Consider the following 18,358-nt stretch of genomic DNA (forward strand, 5'->3'; position numbering starts at 1 on the left):
ACAGCAGCAAAAAGGTGGTAAGGCCAGCACAGTGAGCAGCTAGAAAAATATTTCTGCATAAAGCTTCCCTTTCTTTGAGACAGAATAACTTCAGAGTGTTGAGAACTGCTACAACATCAAATGCTCTTTGTGGGTAGGCCAATCACACACATGAGGTTGGTCGGGCAGAGGAATAAGATGCTACAGCCAAATTTACCTCAAAACCTCTCTGCAAACTGGATGCCCACCAATCACCTCACCACATATGGCAAAGGCGCCCCTCTGGAGGGGGAACATGCTGGCTGTTTAACACACCACTGCGCATGGGGCTGAGGATGTGAATGCAAACATAAGCCTCCACTACTAGCTAATAATGTTCCCTTCTAAAAACACATCCAGGGATTTTACAGTGACCAAGACAGCTTTATCCAAGAGTGCTAGCAGTGGCCTAACGCCCTCTAGCTCCGTCCCAGGGTATACATTTAAACACTAACAGTACTCCAGTCACAGCAGCACTTCCTTGTAGAGCCAGGTTACGGATCCAGCCACCGATGTCAATCAACTGGACCCAAGACTCGCTTTTTGTTGCCTTCCTTCCTAGCATCTGACCAGATGTGTACCTGTTGTTCTCCCAAAGTGCAGGCCTTTCCCTCAAAAAGAAGAAGGTGTACACCTAGATATGGGGCAGGAACCCTTCACGACCCACAACACTACAAAACCAGCCAAGTGTCCAATGCAGCAGAGGATCTCGCTCTTCTCATCTCACAACAGGGAAAGGGCTCTGATGCAAAACCTCCTATGGGATCAGGCCACAAGTCCCTCTCCTCCCAAAACCGCAAGCTCCCAGGGTGTTGGAAACCTCTCCTGCAGCACCAGCCTCACTGTGCCTAGCTTAGCTGGGGACACAGGAAACATCCTGGCAGTAGACACAGAGCAGCAATGGGGTTAGAAATGGATCAAGGCAAAGTGAGTCAGAGGGTCAGGACAAGGAGGGTAGCCAGTGGCCTGCTAGAGGGATCACAGGGTAGCATATATGTGTCTACTGCTGCAGAATAGCATCTACCACTTCTGCAAACATAAACCTGAAAGAGCCAAAAAACAGTCTCCAAGAAAAAAAAAGTCATACCTGAGGTCTTTTGTATGCTTTTCGAACCCTCAGTCCCAGCTTCTGGGCAAGCTCCTGTCCCAGCTGCGTGACGCTTTCATCCTGGGGAAAAAAAAACATTGGCAGGACGCTTTCAGTTTTGCCTTTGCAGCATGCACAATGAAATGAACAGGAACGCAGTATCCACACTGGGTTATGCCAAGAAGCCTCACTTTTAGACAGCAGCAGGTGGACAATTGCCAGAGCAGCCCTGGGAGAGCCCATGCAGACCTAAGTGCTCTTGTCATTCAGTCCTGCTGAGACACTGAGGTTGCAACAGGACCTCCTCCCACACTCTTAAAACGCTGCAGAAAATCAGAATCAATTGTCTGATTCCAAGACAGCCTTCACTCTCCAAATGAAGAGTCCATGAATCCTGCTGGCAAGGCAGCTGAAGGGGCTGCCAAGGCTGGCTGCTAGCAGCCCCCCGTGCTGGGAGATGATACAGCTTCCACAAGGTCCCCGTGTCTGGGAAGAAGGAGCCTGCACGCTTTCCTGCATGCCTGTATACTTCCCTCTCCACCAGCCACAGAGCTAATAAGCAGTTTTGATATGCAGACAGTATTTACTACCCTGTTTTGCTTGTTTGTTTATTTTTAAAGCTGAAACCAAGTTACAGTTTCCAACTTACTAGCTACAAGCTCTTTCCACCATCTCTGGCTCTGGTTAAACAGCTGCAGCTCAGTCAAGCAGATCCTTCCACTTTCCCGCTGCGTGCCATTAACCATCCTCCCTGTGCACTGCCCAGGTCCACTCACACACTGCCGCGGGCTTTAGACAAAGTTCTGGGCCACGCTCCATTCCCCTGCTCCATCCTCTCCAGCTCTGCCTGGACTGACAACCTGTCACAACTTTCTTCTCTTGCTATCACCAGCAACTCTTTCCTTCTGCTTTCCTCTCTCTGTTTGCAAAACTATCAGTGTACTTCAACAGTTCCTTCAAAGAAGGAAAATATATCTGTCCAACCTATTACAATATCCCTCCTTAATGTCCCAGCATCTCCTCCCTCATCTCCAACCCTGAAGTTTGCTCTCTTCTCTCTACTTGCCATGCTGGTCTTTCCAATCTCCTTCTTCTTGCAGATTCATCCTTTCCTTTTCAACCCCTCACTAGCCTCTAGCTCTTGAGCTCATAGCATCAGTAACTCTGTCCTTCAATTTGAAGTCCCACTTTTTGACTGTACTTGCTCCCTCACACCCTCAACTCTGGTCTTGTCTCCACCTTTTCTGAACTCAGTGAAGACAAAAATCTATCTCGTCCATCTCCTCTTCTCTCTCTGTCTTACAGAACTTCAGGATGTACCTTCTTCTTCTGAAACTGTCCTCGCACCCCTCAGAGACCTCTTCTTGGTCAAATCTCATCGTCACTGCTCCTTCCTCACTCCCTTCCACCTCTCAGATCTTTCTAACAACAATCACATTTTTTTTCTCTGTTTGACTCTAGTGATTCTGCCTCTTCAAATACTCTCCCAGATGTCTTCTGAAGTCTGCCATGGTCCTGCTCCTTGTGGAAAACTCACCAGAAAGACCCCTGATGCAGTTTATTTTCATAAATCTCATACTCATACCTAACAGGTTTACCCTTTCCAACTCCACATGCCAATGTAACTCTGAGACATTCTCTCAAATTCCTGGATAAGATCAAGAATGTATTTCTCTCTGGACTACTTCTACTTCCCTTCCCAACAACACGTAAATAATTATTGTCCTTTTTGTCAGCAGGCTTGAGATTTGGAGGTGCGGGGTTATTTGCTCTTTGCCATTCCCAAGATCTTCCTTTAGCTTTCCCTTCCCTCAGCCAAATACTACCCTCAGACACCTAGTAGTCCCACCTAAATCATGAGGGGATCCTTGACAAGGGCATGCAATATGCTCTCCTCCAACACCCTAAAAAAGCCCATTCCATACCAAAAAAAAAAGAATACCACAGAGGATTATCAACATCACCATGCTGGGAACCTCTACAAACTATCAGCACCAAGTATCTGCACCCAGAAACAAGTTAACTCTGCTAGACAGTGAGTTAACTGAGAGGCAGATCCTTCATCACCGGAAATTTTAATACACGCTCTGCTTTGATCACAACAAAGTTCTCAGCGGTTACAGCAATGCAAGCTGTAAGTACCCGTGTGCTCCAGAGGCATAGTAGCTGGTGTGATGGAAACAAGAGTGAGATGATGGATAGCATGACTTGCCTTTGATGCAGAGAAAGCTTATGATTTCTATTAATCAGGTAATAAAGCAATGGGGTATGTTAATTTACAAGACTGAATCATTTAGAATGGGGAATGCAGATCACTCGATATGGAGCCTGTAAGGCTGAATTTTCCTGCCATGGAGAAGACTGATGAACTGTCTGTAGACCATGATGATTGTAATGATAATAATGGGAGATAAGTAAACATAAGTATATGGTTAAAAAATAAATTCAATTAAGTGGCTCACTGCAATGTGAAATACAGCCAGATATGGCTTTACATTAACCCATATATTGGATGGTTTTATTTAAAAAAGGGTTTGTTTTAAAAACAGTTCTTCAGAACTCCCCTAATATGATACTTTTAATGTGTTTTGGTTACCCCCTGTTCTGCCAAGTCAAAGAAACTAGAATTTACAAGCTACACAAAAGGAATTACTAACTGCTAACAAGGCTTTCAAATATTGCTTCTGTAACTCTAATAATAAAGGAAAGTTAATTTCTCCTGCTGAAGTAGATGCATTTTTTCTTGTAATGGCATTACTGTGATGGATCAGAACCAAATTTAGCAAAGACAACCACTGCTCACCAGAATCTATCTAATCACAGTCTGGTTTCCTGCTCAGTATTTGGCCTAAAAGGACACTCAACAAAAGCACTGCCAGCAAAATATCTAGGGCCTAGTGTATGCAGATAGTCACCTCTGAATGCAAAAATTTATACACTTGTGAACATAAAAATAACTATGACGTGTGATGTCAAGGACACCTTTGCATGTCCCTCAAGAACTATAAAGCTTTATCAGCTTGCCTTAGCAATCAGTAAGTAAAACATGAGATGCTTTTATCTAAAACAGGAAAAGTATACATGTTTTTCTCCCAGTGCTCCAGATCCCATTTGTCGCATGGTCCTAGTCCCTCCCACTAGACACATAAAACCAGCTAATTAAAATAATCTCATGACCTTAGTACACATTTTGTTCAGGTAGGATTCTGCTCCTCACAAATAGGCCACCAAACGTGCTGTCACTAACTGGTGTCTCTGGCTGGCACTATCTGTAGAGGGTGACTTGGACTGAAGAAAACCAGGAGGTCAAACATTCATTGAGTCAGACAGACAGAATATCTGGACATAAGCAGGCTCCCAGGAACAGCCAAGCTTCCTCTTCCACTGTGCTCTGGCCTCACACTAAGCATGTTATGGAGGAGGAAGGTGGTAAGCCACAGAAACCAAGCTCAGTTGTATGTCAAAAACTTACATGTGGGAGGGACAGCAAGCATCGGCTATTACACTCATATGCTTCTTTGTGTCTTCCAAGTTCATTTAAGCAGCGAGCTTTCCGGAAGAGCGCTCGGATATTCTCCTTGTCAAGACTTAAAGCCTTCTCACTGTCTTCCAGTGCCTTCTCATACAAGTCCTGCATGGAAGAGACCACCTTAAGTCAGCCAAAAAATACCAGACTAACCTCTCCTTCTGTGTGAATGCAAACGTTTTACCTCTCAGCAGGAAACAGGAATACAAAAGGCAGTTGGAAACATATATACTACCTCATACACAGACCAGTGTACAAACACACAAAGCCTACAGTAATAGAAGATTTTGTTAAGCCCTGAAAAACTCAAAACACTTCAAAGTCAGCAAATGCCAGAATTAAGGCTGCTTGAACAACCTTATCTTGTCTCCCCCTCCACCGTGGGCATGTTACATTTGACAGTCTTTAGTTATGTGACTGCTTACTAATTTTCTTCATGGGACTCAGCCTCATTAGGAACAGGATGGACCTGCTCTGGGGTTGTGCCATAAAGGAAAGCTGTTAGATTCCTTAGGAAAACAGAAGCATGCGGCCTTTTACAGCCTGAGTATTTCGGAATCCTTTTCCATTTCTGTACTGAAAGTTGCGACAAATCTCAAAGCCTTCTCACTGTCTTACAGTGTCTCACCTGACAAGGCAGGAACCTCCAGAGCAATACTCAAACAGTATTCCAGAGAAATACTCAGTCAGTTCTGGAAGGCACTGGCTCTTTCCAATCTCCAGATAGTATTAAATTCTCACCAGTGTGAACCAGAAGTGCATTCACAGTACCTTAGTTCTCACCGCTCTCCTTCACATCCTTCCTCTGGTCTCACAAGACACAGTGCGATAATGGGGAGATACCAGGGTTTTCTGTGTGTAATCATCTCCTCCAGTGTTGGAGAATGGAGTGGAAAAAATAGATTTAAATCCCTCTTGACATCTTTTACAATTGCATGGCACTGCAACCATGATGCCTTCCCTGGCCCCTGGAGATGTGTTGGGAAGGTGCTCACCATGGCAAAGTAGCAGGCAGCTCGGTTGACATGCAGCTTGCACAGGAGTTCCTTTGGAATGGTCACCTCGTCAGAGGCTGCGTAATCTGCCACATTCAGCCCTTCTACATACTGCACCAGCGAAAGCTTGAAATCCTTCTCTCGAAACAAATCATTGCCCTCTGCAAAAAGGTTTCTCACCAACTTCTGCAAAAAGGCCTAGGCAGCAGGGAGAGAGCAAATAGAATGAAGTGGATATTCAGAGAAAGGAGAGGTTTTCCAATTTCCCATTCCTTTCCATATGTTTTAGCAAGCTTCCTGCCCACTGAGATTCTCCTGCCTCCCCACTCTCCTGTAAAACATCAGTCTTTTGGCAGAGGAGAATAATCCAGTCAAAACTCCTTCCTTCTTGAACACTCAAGCATCTTCTCCTTTTCCTGAAAGTTGTCATTGTCAGAACCTTAAAGCTTTACTTCACAGAAAAATTGTGACAGACCATCCCACACTCCCCTTTTTTGGTATGTAAACTAATGGCTATGCAACAGAATAAATCTTGCTAACCAAAGAGATCCCAACTTCAGAAAACAAATTCTTCATTACCTCATAATCTTCTTGGCTTAGGGGTAATGTGGATCTAAAAAAAAGAAGAGAAAATTCTCATGAAATAGGCATCCATACAAACACAGGCCTTTGTCTGATGAAGAAACCATATTTCTGGTCCTGTGTTGACAATCTCAGTGAGTTGCTGAACAATTTGTCACTTTAAAGGCAGCTGGGGCAAAGAGAACACAATCAGGGAGCAATGTGCTCAGTGATGGTCACAGTGGTGTCAAGGGATGGCCAGGTTCCAAAGGGATTTAAAACTACAGGAATCTTATTTTCAGCTATATTCTGCACATACACAATCCTCTGTAATGTGGCTTAAGCCAGCCACCTTAAAAAAAAAAAAAATCTTTGAGAAAATCCCATGAGAGACTGTAAGGGAGAAAACAAGCGTATTATAAGTGCATCTGGCTCTAATGAGAGGCACCAGACTGGTACCCCAAGACCTCCTCAAATCCTCTGTGCAATCAAAGACATACAGTGATAAATACGATCATTTTCCTCTGTGTTAACTTAGCCACATGCCTTTAGGCCTACACCACAAAAGGAAAGGAGAAAATGTAGGTTCAGGGGGCTATTTAACTCCAGCTGTCTTAGCCAAGGCTACCAGGCTGTGACATAAAACTGTCAGGGCTTATAAGGACAATATCTACCCCACAACAACACTGAGACTTAGATGAAAGGTCCTGTTCTTCAAATCAGACCACCCAGGTCATCCCGGTTTGGTCCACATGTATTTATTTTTTCTCTTCAAGGAGAAAACAATAGGCTTTAGAGAAATCCTTAGCACCTTTTATGGCCCTCCTCACCTTTGAAATACAACATCGTATACATGATCTTATTGGTCAGAGAATATTTTTTTTTTAGATTTCATCTAATCTAATCATCATCTGCTCCTTAAAATTAACTGCAGGAAATGCCTTGGCTTTGTAAGAAACATTCCTGCTCCTTATAAAATTGGACTATCCCTCTTTCACATCAAAACAAGCCAAAAAATTGCACTGCCTCAGTTTGGAGTTTAAGATATGCTCCTGAAGCATCAACAACACTCCATATTTCTAAATTCTTTTATTTCTAATAAATAAACCTCACAACTGCCTCTCTGAAATTGGGTTATCAACCCAAACTAGTCTCAGTCTGGGGCGAAAATATCACTGCCATGCCACAGGATATAAATAAGGAACATGGAAGATCTGGTGCTTTTTTTCCTATTGGAGATGCATAGATTTCAGCCATAGTAACCACAGGACTCAAACCAGACCTTAAAAAAACCCCAAAAGAATCTCGTTACAATCTTGCTGCATCTTTACTCACCATGGAACCTGACCCTGAGTCTGAGGCCTTTGCTAACCAAGACACTGAAGGGAAAAACCACTACTGTACTTTATAAGGAAGGACTTGGACTTGTAGCTACCACATGAGCAACCACTTCAAGCTCTAGAAGGCCACATTATATTCACAGAAGAGTGACTTGAGGCACCTACTAGGCTGGCAACTGTAAAAGAGCCCAGGTCATCTATTTCTGCTATAGGCACTACATGGGGCACCTGGCAAGTCCACCTTGCAGTGGAGGACAAAACCCAGGGACATTAAAATTATACAGTTCCAAGTTTAGAGAGATGGCAGGACAAGAAGCATCTGGAGGAACCACAGGGAAAATCCTCAGGACCAATATCTCCTTCCAACCAACCCCAAAGCGGTGAACAGGAAGAACTCAGTTCCTGCAATCCTTGATCCAAAGGCAACCGCCTCCAAAGCCACAGGAAACAATGAGGTTGTCCACTTACTGAATGAACTGAAGTCCTTTCTCTATTTCTTGTTTTCTCTTCTGTCTCTCCATTACAGTTGCTGCAGAGGAAGAAGAAAAAAAAATAACCACAACACAAAATGAGTCATTACAGGTTTTGCTGGCAATTAAGCAGCAAAATAGTTTGTGTATGCCTGAATTTACTACTAACAAAATGTTCCAAACCAGACGCCCTGAACTCCAAAGTCCATGATTCATCCACACAGCAGACACAGGATGGCAAGCAGCTCACTACCAAGTATCTGCTTTTTCTCACATGCCACTGCAAGGATACATGGGCAAAGAAGAATTACTTCAATTTGAGCTCTCTACTTAGGCTGCCAGTAAATAAAGCAATGGGAACCGAGCGTAACCATGACTGCCTTCTAAGAAAGGAAAAAAAAAAAAAATCTACATTTCCCCAGCACTGGCAGTCATTTCAGGAATTTGTGCTGGGATCCTCCCACGTTAAGCAATTCTGACCATTGTTTATCTGGGACAGATTTAAACCGGTTTACTGCACAGTACATGGAACAAGTAAGCTATGTAAGGTGGCTGGAGGCACATCACAGAGAGAGGTGCAAAGGAAGGAGATGGAATTGCTTGCCATGCTCAATATAAAAACAGGGATGAACCTAAGCAATGGGAATTCCAAGCTGAAAATCAGCAGGAAAGAGCAGTGCAGACTTGGGAATGCTCTTTCGGGGAGGAGACACAGCCCCATTCTCCAGTGTTTCAAATTGAGGTTGGCAGCACCTGAGGAAGACTCAAGAGAGAGTAATCCCCACCTAGTCAAGGATAAAAATGGGCATAGTAACTTCTCTATGTTTGATCAAATCCAGCCTAGGTCTCTGCAAGTCTGGCAAGTAAGGAGCATGTTGGAGCCATTTTGGAGTAATGTCTGTTTTCTCAACTAACACGGGTTTCAATCACACTACTAGATACATGAGCTTCATCCCCTATGTTCTGGGAGCAAATCTTGGAATGGCTCCTCCCTGACCTCTCCCCAAGGTACACAGGTCTGCCACACAAGAAAAGAATACAGAAGGGGAGAAGGGATGGCACTTTGTGGCAAAAGAGAGTTGCTGGCAACAGCACATTTCCCAGCCTTGCCAGCAACCAGCTCTTGTCACAAACAATGCGCAGCATCTGAGGAATGGTAACTTGGGGACAAAGGCACCAAGCACAGAAACACTGAGATGAGATGGAGCTGAAGACACTGTGTCTTCCCAGCCTGGGACCACCTCTGAAGAGATTACCAACAAAAACAAAAGTCATTTCTCTAACTCTACACTATAACAGCTTAGAGAGCATTACTGCCTGTCTCCGTTTTCGAGTAAGACCATCCCTACCATTTCAAGGTATCTTACAGTATCTATGGTACGTTCAGTCTGGCACAGGGACCTTTAAGGTACATGAAAATCAATCCTGACAACTCAGCAAGCCCTTATTGATTGTGCTCTTCGCCATGCAAAACGTAGAAGAATTGATACCTGCCCTTTACCAAGAAGGAGAGTTGGGGGAAGGGGGAGAGGCACGAGCAAGAGAAAAACCAGAAAGAAGTGGTAGCAGAAGGAAGCAAGAGCTTGAAAGTGACACTGTGCAATTTGTAAGTCATCAGACATTAAATCTGAGAGCAATCTGGTCTGAGCAGCAGGTAGAAGACTTTAAGCAGCTGCATTTGGAACAGGATGGGCAGTGCAGCAAAAAAAGGGAAAGCCAGCAGACAAGGTGAGTGATGATCAGCATTTCTACAAAGGCTTTTAACAGAAGCGATGAAGAAGAGCACGTAGACCTCAGTACAAGACCAACAGAAGGCCTGGAATGATTTATAAATAAACTGGATAATGAGCAATCAGGAAGAAATAAGGAAATTTAACAAGGAGACTGTGAGGTTAATATGATCAGTAATGCTACACGCGGACAGGCTTGAGGGGTAGAAAAAGAGACAGAGTCCATTTATTTTACATTTCTCCTTCCATGAAATTCTGCAAAGACAGAAGAAGCAAGAGAGAATAGTCAAGGTGATGAGGAGCAGTAGGAACCACTTCCACACAGGCAGCAGTGAAAGCCACGAAAGAGGACAGGGCAACCCCAGAGCACTGTAGGGGAGAACCGTGAGGGCCATCAGAGACAAGGGTGGGGAAAGAGCCACCACGGGAAATGACATGAGATGAAATGGCAGGGAGAACAGGAGTGAAAAGGTCAAGGAGGCCCTCATAAAAACTGGTGGGGGAAAGGGGAGGAAGGAGGGAGGAGGATTTAAATGCCTCAAACTGCTTCACCTCAGACCTGAACTCACGCACCCTCTGCCATTTAAGCTCAGGTCCAGCCATACTGCCTCATCTGGGCCATACTGTAGGTGTACCTGTCCTTAATCGTATCTCCTGGACAAACCTTGGACCTACACTGTAGGCAGCTTGTTTCCAGCCCTTTCTCTGCCACCATCTCCTACTGCTAGACTTGCTGGGGAGACCCTGGACCCAATTAAGCACCTCATCTTCTCTGGGACTGTTGATGGACCCCTGTTAGCAGCATCTTGCTCTGCCTGCGCTATTCAGACATGGTGGGACTGTACTCTAGTTAATGAGGGTACTGCTGCTGGCTGTCACCACCTTTGCCTTCTAGCTTGTCTTCCCTGGAGGAGTAGCCCTGACATGAGCAATGCCAGAGAGAACAAAAGTCAGGGAAGTGAAGCGGCAGCCTGCAGATCTGATGAGAATGGAGATTGTTGGCGACCGTGGGGAGAGCGGTCGAACACTAGCTGGTCATCACAAAGTCAATGGCTGCCCTCCAAAAATGCTGTGGCACACCTTCACAATTGTGTATATCCACAAAACAGATCATCACCTTGAAAAGCTTCAGATACGCACAGCCTACTTCAACCTCTGCTTCTGAGCTCAGCCCTTAAAACACTACTGCAAGGAGTGAAGAAGAGATCAGTACCTGTTCTCATGGCTACCCTGACTCCACTGCTAAAGCATCCTACACAGCAGGATGTGGGCATGTGTTACAAGGAAAACTGGTTACTGTTGCTTGCCCACAGAGAAGGGCATTTAAACATTAGGGACGAAAAGCTGGAGTGGAGCCAAAGGACTACAGGGACAGGCTCCAGAATGTCTCCTTCCTAGAGTTATCCATCTCCTCTCACATCCTGGAGCTCCCCTTCTGTTTCTTCTCTCCTCACCACCACTGCCACCACAACCACATGCATATCTCTATCCTTGCTTCATGTGGATGACTGGTGTCCCACAATACCCAGCCAGTTTTGATCCTTGCTACAAAATCCTCATTAAAAAAAACCACTCTGCAGTACTACTCTCATCTTCCAGAGTGAATGTTCTCCAACCCAAGACCCTCCATTGCCTTCTTTAGCCATAAACCACAGTCCTGATTTCCCCTCCAGACTGTTGCTCCCTGATACTGCCCCATATTCCTCTCTCCTTCCAAGCGGGTGACCAACTTCCTCTGCTACAGCTCTGTCACACCTTCACGCTTATGTCACGACTTTGCACATAAGACTCATCTCCTCATAGCAACACCCTCAAAATGCACGCCACATGCTGCTGCCCTAACAACTTCTTTCACATCTCTAAGGAACAACCACCTTTCCCTCTCGATCTGACTCCATACCACGCGCACCCTCCTCCATGTGTGGCAGACTTCTCCCCTAGTCTGCCTGCCCCACCACTGCTACCATGGAGGCTACCATTCGGACTCCTCCTTTTGCTCCTCACGCCTCCTCTTCTCCCATCTCTCTGTCAAACTTGGTCACTTCTGTCTCCCCTTGTCATTCCAACCTCTTCACTGCATCCCATTCAACTCTCGGACCAAGCTACACACTTGTTACTCCAGCAAACCCAACATACAGTGAGCCACCCATAAGTGCAACACTTCAGTTCTGCTGCATGCCATACCACGGCCAATGCACAATTAATTTTATGCGCAGAGCCTGTTTAGCTTTTGTTTTCTCAGTCTTTTAAATATTTTTAGAAACACAGCAGAAAACATGTCATGAAGCAGTGTGCCTAAGTGTTCTTTTTCCTTCCCCCCCAAACACGCTTGTCTGTTCATATCACCAGCAGAATTTCAATCCATTGAATCCCCGCTACAAAGCTCTTATCCTTTCAGTTCAGAGATATTTATCCTTTCTGGTCCAGCATCTAGAGAGGACTTTATTCACAGTTTGTCAATGAGTTACAAACTATTTGCCAGACAGAAATAAAATGCTGCAGACAGGCAAAACGGTTTTCTTGCCTTCAGAAGGAAGCACACGCCAGTAAACAGGGTGACTCAATTACAAACTGGGCAGATACGCTCTACGAGACACTACGAGATGAACGGAAAGACTTGAATTTACCTTATCAAGGGCCTGGGTGTTATTTCCAACCCTGCCAGAGCTGAATTTGGGCAAAGTTTTCATACTGTATTTCCTGGATGGCAATGAGTTCACACTTGACTGGCTTCCAGGCTTTGACCATAACATTTCAGCCACAAATATGTGCACCGAGATAAAAGTGGCAGGTTGTAGAGCTGAGACAGGAGCTCAGCCTCAGGGTCTGTGCACTCTCCTCCAGGCAAAACGCTCCAGGACACGCTAGTCTGCAAACATGGAGACTTTCACTGGCTGCAGTTTGACCACCTCGGTGGTATGGCAGAAGAAGTAACTGGACTCATGTCAGGCAGAGGACAAGCTGCACAGCCCATTACAAACATAGGCTCCCACTCGTTCCCACGGCTGCTCTCTGCCATGCCCCGCTCCCTGGGTTTGAACACTTCTCACAGCCAATAGCTCTCAGGTCCCCACCACCATGCTGTGCCCACCGGCTCTGACAACCCTGTCCCTCCATGCGCCGGCCACCTCAAGGTACCTCTGTGGCTGCTCTCCCACACCCTGGCACCCCACTAGTCTTGCTCCTGCCCCGCGGCACCATCGGGGTGGATGTCATCAGGGTGCCATAAGCTTCACCCAGCAATTCCTCCAGCAAATGCACGGTGAGATGGCAACGACCCCCTCACCCCCAGCTGAAAATAAAAGCATCAACCAGATGTTTCCCCAGGAAGAGGATGGAGATAGCAGCCACAGCCTCAAGAGACCACCCTTGCCCCCATCACCTCATTTTCCGCTCCCTCCAGGCTCCCACACCAGGCATAACACTCTGTTTACTGCAGACCACCCCACACGTAACACCCCCATGTACCGCGGAACACCCTTCCTCCTGCCCCCAGCCCTCCAGGCCCTGCCCGAGGGGCACTGCAGTGCGGCCGGGGCATAAGGAGGGGCCGGTGGGGTAATGCTGCCCGTCCCTCGGCCACTTGCTCTTGGTTTCGTGCCCAGCCAACTCGCCCTCCTCTGTCTCGCTTTAAAAATTAAATCCCGGGGCCGGTTCCCACACGGGTGGGGCGGAAGCCCCCGCTCGCCTCCTCCCTCCACCCCCAGCACTAGGCCGCCGATCCCCGGCCTTGCTTAGCGGCCCCCGCGGGCGAAAACGCCATCTCGGCCGGCCGCGGCGGAGAGGGGCCGGCGGCGCCTCCCTCACTCCCCGCGGCTCGGCCGGGCGCCGTCACACCGGCATCTCCGCCACCCCAGCCCTGCTGGGGGGGGGAGTCTCCGGCGGCAGGAGATATCCAGGCTTCCTCGGAAAAAGGAAAACACACCAAAACATAGTCTTTCTCATTCCCTATCCCCCATCTGCTTAAATAAAAATCACACATCTCCAGGAGTCTGGGAGGCGGCTTTAAGATTAAATAAATAAATAAATAAATAAAACCTCCCCTGCCACCCGGAAACTAAAGCATTAAAGAAATTGAAAAAAAAAAAAAATCCCACAACCTTCTTATTTTATAAACTTTACAAGCCCCTATGGAGGATGCATCTAAAAAGCTGTTCCACAGGGGCTTCTCTGCCGCTTCATGGGGTTTATACCAAACAAGAGAGGGAAACTGCAGCCCAAAAACAAACCCAAACACAGCTCTCAAACCTACAAACCACAAACGGGCACAAACGCAATTAATCCTAAGTTTTTCATATAAACGCAGGGGCTTTCCCCCTAGCTATTCACTTTCAGACTACTACCACATTTTTTCCAGGGGGTGGGATTAGGATCTCTGACAATTATTTTTTGCAAACCCCACATTTTTGGCGGAAGAGGGGGTTAGCTCCAAAATCTCACCCATATTATTTTTCACCACTTTTTTTTTTTTTTAGATTTGCAATTACACAACGTTTCATCCATGCAGTTACGATCTGAAACCATTACTTTCTAATGAAGCAACATCCAGACTTTCTTGTTCCTCAAATCCACCCCTTTCCACATACACAAGCACACACACACAGAGATAATTGATTTAAGACAAAAATAATCCCCCCCCCCCCCCAAATAATAATAAAGGACTCACCTCTCCTTGGGTTTTCCCCCCCACACTATGTATAAACTTTCCTTGATAAATGGTATTGTATTACTAGAGATATTATTAATGTATTATTACTAGAAGTAATAATAATAGTAAGTGCTATTTAATTATAGAAGGCAGCATTCTGCTTCTGGATCGGCTGCCCCTGCAGCTCCCTCCATGTGCCTCCTGATCTCTTTACTTTCATTTCCAGGTCTCGCTCGCTCGCTTGCTTGCTCTCAGCTGCACCAGCAAGAGAAAATGCCTCCCTGCATATCCTCTGGGCCCTAGAGGCTACCGCTTTCCATTACAAAAACTCACAGATCTTTCCCTTGCGGTTGGTTTTGAGATTCTTTAAGGTGAATTAGGCTTAAAAAAAAAAAAAAAAAAAAACAAACCACGAAAGCACTTTAAGCAGTCTAGGCTCTGTTCTTATTTTAACGCAACATTTTTCTTCTTCCTGGTTGTCTTTGCTGATATACAAAGTATACTCCGAAAGAAAGCAAAGCTGCCTCTGCAGAGCGATTGCATGCATGCGAAGGGCAGCAATGAACCGAATTACGAGACACCCCCCCACTCCCACCATGGGATTATCACATACGTGAAGCTGTGACCCTTTCCGCCACCCTTGTGCTGGAAGGGGGCCAGAGCCATTGCTTATGGCACGGCAATTATCTATTCCAGCCAGACCTCAGAGTCCCCCCTGCACTGCTGGGGGTGCTCCCTGTAAATAAGATCTTGTGAAAACATAAATCTTTGGGTGGAAAGGAATACACAGTGTGTGTATACATAACACATTTTATTATACACTAGTAGGTATTACACAACACACGTGCATTATAAATTATTTACATGCACATGCATGTATATTTATATATTTATATCTAATACATAAGAGTTTTGGCACTTTTTTGGTACCAGATTTTTGGCTTGTTTTCATCCCAAGTCCCTCCCTATTTTCAGAAGGTGGACTGAGTCTCCACAGCAGCCCATGCAGACAGAGCCCCAGGAACAGAGCCACCGGTGGGAAGCGGAGGCTCAGTGGCACACTTAATTATGTTGCGGGAAATGGTTGTGAAGACAGCGATACACAAGCCGCCTTAGACGAGGGGTTCACCCATCTCTGCCCAGCTGCGCTACCATTAATTTCAGGCAACCCTCTGAAATGAGTTTTGTGCTCAGCTCCCAGTCCAGCCTCCCTGGTAGGAGAGGTTTTCCTCTCCCTGAAGGATTCTGTCTACCGTCAGATCATCATTTCCAGACTGACGCTGGATTAAATTATCACCTCTTTCCCAACGTAATCAGTGACATGTTTACTCCTCAGTGTCTTGCTTCTCCATTTACAGTGACCCCAAACAGCGTCACTTTGTGCTTTGCAGCTAAGCAGCTCTGACAGGATTCAGAGGCAGGTAGAAGGTATCATCTGAACTGTAATAAACTTGTTTAATATTTAAAATGTGTTGATCAGAAAAGGGAAGACTTTATTACATTGAGTAGGATTGGCTTCTGGCAGCTCTGTCAACACAATAGACGGATAATTTATAAAATATAGGCTGTGTATTGTATAATGTACCATATGACACTGGAGAACACTGTTTTACACTCTTCAAAATATTTAATCACAATGCACTTTTTAAAGATATGCATTATGATCCAAATATTGCTGCTATTCATGGATAGGACAAGTTTATTCTTATTATGTCTTCAGTAGATTTTTTACCTCTTATTTTTAGGCAATGACACTGTGACAATGAGTAGAGTCTAACCAAGCTGGGCCTCCACTGTAGAAGCTGCTGGGCAAAACGTACATGAAATGAGAATCCCTGTCGAGGGGTGGCTTTGGGCAAAAGAAAGGTGGAGCGGGCCTGGCGGGGGAAAGTAAACATGGGGAGACCTGACAGGCCAGATCACATCAGGAGCGCAGCATCACAGAGCCTTTAAACATCAAATGAGTCACAGAGCTCAGGACGCCTCCAAACCCGCTGTCAGAGCTGCACCGCTGAAAGGCATGACATCACAGCTGGATGAGAAGAAGCAGAGGGCTTAGGAGGAGCTGAGCAGAAAGAGGAACAAAACCAAAAGCAGTACACAATCAGAAGTTATACCAGAATAGGCACTATTTTTTAATTCAAGAACATTCATTTTCAAGACTGCATTTCCCTATTTAATGTCACATTATACCTCCGTCCAGCCCAATTTTCTTTGCTTGTAAGACTGAGAGGTGTCCTGCAAGGTCATGATCCAGTATGTACCATTCCTCTCATGAAATAACATCTTTCCTTAGTGGTTAACATGATGATTTTCACGGATTGTAACCATGGCTATCGAGGTCTCGTGTGCAGGTAGCCAGCAGAGTCAAAATGTCAGAAATCCTACTGCGAACAAGTTACCGTGTTGTAAAAATTACTTTGATTCGTAAAGCTGTTCTTTTAGGGAGAACAAATCTGTGGATCTATGCTACAATGGCACCATACACCTTTGTTCCCATACAGCTGCATCCATAGTTAAAGACTTTATTCTTGCTCCTCTGGCCCAGGTAATTAGCTAATATTTGGGAGAAAACCAGAGAAGGGCATCAGCTGTCATTGATATGATCCTGTTTATTGGTAGAGATCGTGAGGAACTAATAACAAGTGCCAAATTCCTTGCTTATATTTTCCAAGATCAAGTTCCTTCTTGGAATAACAGTATTTGTTCCCTCATCTGCTCTATGTTTTCTGGCAGCTTAATGCTTCTCACATACAACTGTCATCTAGTCAGTGCCTCAGCTTCTTCATTTTCTTCAGTTGCAACAGAAACTTCTCTTATTATCTATCAGATAAATTTTGCTCAAGTTGTCTATCTGGTTGTTGCACCGGTTTATGGCTTTTATTCTTTCAGCTCCATAAACTAAATTGCTTTTTGTATTCCCCCGGAACAAAGAAGGTCTACCCCCTTCATCCTCAACACAGTCTCCTAGGTCAGCCAGCATTGCTGATTACTGACATTCTTTTCTTGGGTCCATATAAGCACTTTAGATTGTTTCTTGGGAGAATTGTGACAGAATGAAAAACGCCTCTTGTAATGTTTTGGGACCAAATGGCAGAACAAATCCACCCCATTACCCATCTTAATCCTGATCTCACCAGGTATTGGCGGCTGCCAACTGAAATGGCACCTACGTCAGCGTCTGCAGGTTGTAGCTCGGAGAGAAGGGGTTGGGTTAAGAGGACCCGTGCAGACACAGGGCAGGAACAAGCAGGTTTACCCACAGCTCACCTCGTCCCCTCAGAGGTCCTTTTATTTCTATACTCAAAAGGAAAACGTCACACACAATGTGTGCATCAAGCTGTCGAGCAAACCGACGCTGTTTGCATCCTTAAGTAGGAATGGCTGCACGTTCCCAGATGAAATGCTTTCCTTAGCGGAAAGGTTTGACAGTAACACAGAAGTACAATCATGAGACCTGCAGAGACATTATCTAAGTGAGGGTTCACAGAAAAAGCCACTGGTGTCCCATCTGTGGGTATGTGGCAGGCCGCAGAGCAAGGTGGAGCTCCTGCACCGACACCTTCCCTAAAAACGCCAGCTGTGACCCGCAGATCCATGCGGCCCCCTGCGACTGGTGGCATGGCTGCCCCGCCTCCGGAGAGGTCGGAGTGGAGGTGGCCGAGGGCAGGGCCGAGGGCAGGGACAAGGCCCGGCGTCACACGACCTCACTCGCACCACGAGACGCGGGTGGGAGCTGGCCTGCCCCAGGCCCAGGCCCAGGCCCAGGCCCAGGCCGCCTCCTCACTGGGTGACCCCGCGCGAGCCATGCCGGGTATTCATCCGCCGGACTACAAGTCCCGGCGTGCCCCGCGGCCAGCGCCGCCGCCGTCGCCCGGGCCCCAGAGCTGCGCCCACGCACGGCGAGGCCGGCCGGCTGCGGCACGCCGGCCCTCCGCACCCGGCGCGGGGCGGAAGGGGACGCCTCTGTGACGTCAAGCAGC

General features: G+C 46.2%; 1 protein-coding gene across 5 annotated transcripts in view; it reads right to left on the bottom strand.

The window, feature by feature from the left end:
• The window catches only part of ZC3H7B (zinc finger CCCH-type containing 7B), a 47,423-nt gene extending 32,447 nt beyond the window's left edge, over positions 1-14,976 (bottom strand). For 3 of the 5 annotated variants that reach the window (XM_086752223.1, XM_086752217.1, XM_086752192.1), the window contains exons 1-6: positions 14,394-14,976; positions 7,996-8,056; positions 6,206-6,239; positions 5,627-5,824; positions 4,578-4,736; positions 1,106-1,186 (exon numbers count right to left, since the gene is read on the bottom strand). In XM_086752223.1, the coding sequence (XP_086608349.1) occupies positions 1,106-1,186; positions 4,578-4,736; positions 5,627-5,824; positions 6,206-6,239; positions 7,996-8,048 (525 nt within the window). In that variant the 5' untranslated portion in view covers positions 8,049-8,056; positions 14,394-14,976. Of the gene's footprint in view, positions 1-1,105; positions 1,187-4,577; positions 4,737-5,626; positions 5,825-6,205; positions 6,240-7,995; positions 8,057-12,354; positions 12,597-14,393 lie in introns of all 5 variants that reach the window. The other 2 variants (XM_086752200.1, XM_086752209.1) reach the window with 2 other exon arrangements.
• Positions 14,977-18,358: the final 3,382 nt, after the last annotated feature.

This window comes from Chlamydotis macqueenii, chromosome 1, assembly GCF_036417535.1.
Source record: "Chlamydotis macqueenii isolate bChlMac1 chromosome 1, bChlMac1.mat, whole genome shotgun sequence".
NCBI classification, from domain to species: domain Eukaryota; kingdom Metazoa; phylum Chordata; class Aves; order Otidiformes; family Otididae; genus Chlamydotis; species Chlamydotis macqueenii.